This window comes from Triticum dicoccoides, chromosome 1B (genome assembly GCF_002162155.2).
Source record: "Triticum dicoccoides isolate Atlit2015 ecotype Zavitan chromosome 1B, WEW_v2.0, whole genome shotgun sequence".
Taxonomy (NCBI): domain Eukaryota; kingdom Viridiplantae; phylum Streptophyta; class Magnoliopsida; order Poales; family Poaceae; genus Triticum; species Triticum dicoccoides.
The window spans coordinates 621,412,721-621,417,379 of record NC_041381.1 but is presented as its reverse complement, the minus strand read 5'-3'; the positions used below and the strand labels follow the sequence as shown (position 1 = coordinate 621,417,379).

Below are 4,659 nucleotides of genomic sequence, written 5' to 3'. Positions count from 1 at the left end.
GCTGGCTGGAGCATGGAGCTTCGCCATGAAAACGTATGCCGCCGCCGGTACTCGGCGGAGATCCTCCATCCCCTCACCGGAGCCCTCATCGCGCCGCCAACAATGCACGTGAAGAATCGACAACAGATCTAGGTGGGATCCAGATCCACGGCCGCCGTCATGCCGACCATCGCCAACACAACCATCCACGGGGTCGTCAATTGCCGCCGCACGGCCAGGGAGTCGCCCTGGCCGCAGTGCGAAGCCCCCAGCCTAAGGTGCCCCAACCGCATCGAGTGATTGCCGCCTCCTCCTCCTGCCTCAGCAGCACCTTGGCACCGAGCGCGGTCGCTACCGCGGGCAACGCCAGCGGCGGCAGGATCTTTCGTTGTGGGGTGGGGGCTGGTGGCGCTGGGATCTAATCCCCCTGGCAGCGCTGAGGAGCGCTGAGGGGGTCGGGAGCTGAACCAACCAACCAGCACCCGATGGAAATTTCCAGTGCACGGGAGTAAAAAAGGTGGAGTGATACTAACTAGACAGCTTTCTTAAAGTGAATGAAACATGGCACCACCTTCCTGAAAACGGGGGAAACATGCGGGGGCATCCTGTCGTCAAAATTTGCTGCACAAGTCCAGCTAGTCTGCTGCTGCGCACCACCAATGTCACTTTCAGAGCAGCTGGTAAAGAGGCAAGAGCTCGAGCACAAAATCAAGTTCCCCTTTTTCTATGTACAATAGACAGTAGAAAAAGGTGTCCATTTGCTTGTTGGCGTTGGCTTTGACTCCGCTTCTTCTTAAATTTGTCGGCTAGGTTACGGTGTCGACGGGAGCACAGAGGATTAGCATATATTGCCGAAAATAATGCTGACATCGTTTGCAAACAGGCAATGAGTTGCTTTCTCTGTGTCCATCTGTGTTCCTATCCATATGTTCACAGCCAACAAAGGAGAAATGGTACTCTTCGACGAAACGGACAAGGTTTACAAGTCAACTCAAGACAAGTTTTACAAAGTCTAATTAGCGATTTTACAATCTAAGCTAGCCACTAGTCACTGCCTAGTCACCTGCTCGATCGGTGTTTTGACAACCTCTGCGTACTTACGTAGGCGCAAAAAAAGCCAATTTCTTAGTTAACCTCAGATACATAGTCTGACGCCCATCTCACATGGACATGAAGTCATCGTCCGGTGGACATCATCTCACGCTCACCGGCTACCGGATCGGCTCCCTTGCGTTCTCCCCCCATTCGAGCTCCGGGCTTTCCGGTTGCAGCTCACGCGCCTCTGAATTGAACGCGCAGCCAGCCTCCCAGCAGCATGTTCATAGATAGCCGGAGCGGATCATGAGGCACTAAGGCCCGGTTATTATTTGCTGATTCCGCTGTAATCGTCGGCTTCCGAATGCATCACAAAGCTCGGAAACGCCGTTGTAATGTCCCTGAGCAAACAACATCAACCACAACAGCAGTCAGATGACCTGAAAATTTGGTAAATGGCAAAAACAAATGAACATCTCTACTGCTCTCCAGTTCACATATGGCGTTTGTCTTTCAGAACAAGAGCGCCAAGTGTATTACAGGCCATCCAGCCCATAAAGGAGAAGCGCAAAGGAACTTGGAGAGCCTGAGAAGCTGAAGAGTAGAGCGGCAGATGAGTACTCACTGGAGATAGGGCAGTGACATGTTCCTCAGCGATGCTGGGTTCTTCTTGACGAACTCCTCCCACTCCTTGGGGTCTATCCTGTCATCGCCATTCGAGTCTGCTTGACTGAACGTCTGACAGAAACAAAAGGAGCAGAGCAGCACAGAACATGTTAGAAGAGATCAGAAAACAGTTTCCAAAGCAAGAGTGAATAAATACTATTGAACTGATGCGCTAGCCAAGTTTCTCAAAAGTCTGAACTAATGAAAATCACCATGCAATATATTTTAACAAATACTCAACTATTTTTATATTAAATAGTACGTTGGCCAGGATTTGATCCCAAGACCTTGTGGCTTTGATATCATATTAAACTGATGCCAAGTTTCTTAAAAGTTGGAACTAGTGAAAATGACTAGGCAACATATTTTAACAAATACTTAGAGAGAAGTATCTAATTATCTATCTTGTTGGTCACATACATTGTCAACGATCTCCTCGACTGCGCTATCGGAGATGCACAGGTCGGACTCGTCGAGCAGTGCTACCACCATCTCCCGGAGCTGTACGTGTTGAGGCAATCAGTTCACCGAAATTCAGGATAGCCCATGGACAGTGCAAATAAGGTGCAAAACAAACAATGCCAACAAACTTATTTAGCAGTACCTCTTCTTTCTCGATGTAGCCTGTCCCCCTCAAATCATACAACTTGAATGCAACTACAAAATAAGTAGGATAGTGACGAATGAGAGAGATGGCAACTACAAATAAGTATGGTGACAAACCAGAGATGGCGATTTTTGCTGAGCAAAGACGATGAATGGACAGAAAAGACGAGCAGACAAGAGGCGTAGGGGCATACACGCGGTCTTGTCCGATTCAGGCGCTTTGGGGTGGAAGATGCTGAGCGAGCGCACGAACTCGCCGAACTCGATGACGCCGTTGCGCTTGAGATCGAAGAGGTCGAACACCCTGTCCGCGAACAGGCTCGGCCCTTTGCTGGTCCTGAAGAGGGCGAGCTGGAACTCCTCCTGAGAGTGAGATGAACCAACCAAGCAGATGAGATGAGATGAGCTGAGTGGACGCGGCCTTTGAAGATGGATCCATCCATGGCGGTCGTGGGGTGGAGCAGAGCTTACCTTGTGGATGAGGCCGTCCTTGAAGATGGAGTAGCTGAGCTTCTTGTAGAGCTCGTACAGCGCCTCCACCTCGTTCACCGTGACTGCAACCACGCGCACGCAATGCAACATGAGCTTCCATTCAGTCAAGGTGCAGAGGAAAATGAAACCAAGGAGGAGTATGGGCTGACGTACAGGAGGTCTGGGAGGCGAGGACGGCGGGCTCCTCGTACCCCGGCGCGCGCCTGGACCGCCTCGGCGACGACGACACGCAGCCCATCCGCTGCTTGTCCGGCGAGGGTACCGGCGCGAGGCGGAAGCTAAGCCGATCGACCGAGCACGCCGCGCCGGCGAGAGAAGGGATTCTGCGCTCTACAGCCGTTGACTGTAACAGAAACAGACCATCCATCAAGGTCCGGCGCAACACGCAAACGCACCAGCACGAAAACAGCAAGCAATCCGACTGACCTGAGGCGAAGACGGACGATCGAGGGCCCAACCCTGCCGCTTTGGCCGGAAAGAAGGGGGAAGAGAAAGATCTTTGCGCCGTCTGCTCCGTCCGTCCGTCCGTCCTCGTCGGCGACACGGCTCTGCTTTGTCTTTGCCTCTGAACCTCTGCGTCTGTCCCCTGGCGGGGGCGTAATATAGATATAGTATGGGGCGGCAAGTCAAATGGCTTCCTCCCGTTGAGGTCTCGCCGGGGTAGGCGATCGCGCGTCTGGGCTGCGGGGCTTCCGGACGGCGACAGGTGCGGCGAATCTAGAGCGGCGCTGTGGTAAATAAAAGGGGAGGGTGGTGCGGAAAGGAGTTCCGGAGCGGCTGGTTCGTTTCGTTCACGGGATGACGCGACGCCAGAGCGCCTGGTTCGGCCACGTCGCGCCACGCCGGCCGCCGCCTTGGGGCTCCGCCCGTGCTTTCTTTCCGTCGCCGTCCGGTGGCCTCTGATCTAAAGCGGCGTCCCACCGTCAGCCGAAAGCGGCACCCCTGATTGCACGGGGGCTCGAGATTGGACGGGCTGGCTGGATGGATCCCCTTGATTCCCGCTGCTTTCAACTGTTTTTCTCTTTCTAATAACCAAAATGCTCCTTTTTCCTAGGGCTAGGGACGGTCGCCACCAGATGGCGCCGGGAGAGCCACGTGCGGGCGCGCGCTCGCCGATCCCGGCGTCGGCGACGTCAGGCGTGGTCGGGACTCGCACGAGCGGGACGTTTTTGGTGCCGTGTCCAGTCCTAGACAAGGGACGGAACAAGAGAGCTGACCGGGTACGTACCATTATTTGTTGTATATGTATGTGGCAGAAATACTTACTTTTATTTAAAGTGTGCACCGTAGGTGGATGGTACTGGAACATGAACGTTCCCGATACATGACTAGCTACCGTGTCGTCTTGATGTCATAAAAAAAAACTAAGCTACTACTATCGTGTCGTCTTATGTGGAGCGTCTAAATTACTCCTTGCGTGATGGTGCTACGGCCGCGGCATGCTCGTGATGGATCTGTGTCCCCGGACTCCGCCGTTGCGACGGCGTTTGCTCCAGCGCCGGCGTGAAGCTCGGGAGATAGTCCAGGAGCAGATGCAGATTGTGGTATTGCATCGGCGGCATCTAGAAGATGAGATAGTGGATCTTTCGTGGCAGGTAGGTATGATTTCCTCCTCCAACGCTTAGTTGGGTGGTGGTGCCAGATCCGGAGTTCGACGGCGTGTCCGGATTGTTGCCTCGGTCTGATTCATTCAATGGTAATGGCTTCGCCTTTATCAGCGAGCCACCTTGGAGGTTTGCAAAGCTACATATCAGTGATGGAGCCGCGTCGAGCTCGGGATGTGGAGGTGATCCATCATTTTTCCTTTGGTGGCTGCTATTGCGTTGGTGTTAAGCTCAGAAGATTCTCTTGTTTGTAATTTTACTTTTTTTTTTTTTTTGA

The 4,659-nt window shown here is 53.1% G+C and overlaps 1 protein-coding gene across 1 annotated transcript; it reads right to left on the bottom strand.

Annotated features, from left to right (window-relative positions):
* Positions 1 to 920: 920 nt before the first annotated feature.
* LOC119349178 (calcineurin B-like protein 4) lies at positions 921 to 3,578 on the bottom strand. Its single transcript, XM_037617208.1, has 8 exons — positions 3,205 to 3,578; positions 2,932 to 3,121; positions 2,758 to 2,840; positions 2,481 to 2,649; positions 2,285 to 2,337; positions 2,101 to 2,181; positions 1,640 to 1,752; positions 921 to 1,415 (listed from the first exon to the last, which is right to left on the bottom strand). Exons 2-8 carry the CDS (start codon positions 3,014 to 3,016, stop codon positions 1,343 to 1,345), a joined length of 657 nt encoding a protein of 218 aa, XP_037473105.1. The 5' UTR covers positions 3,017 to 3,121; positions 3,205 to 3,578; the 3' UTR covers positions 921 to 1,342.
* Between the last annotated feature and the right edge of the window lie 1,081 nt (positions 3,579 to 4,659).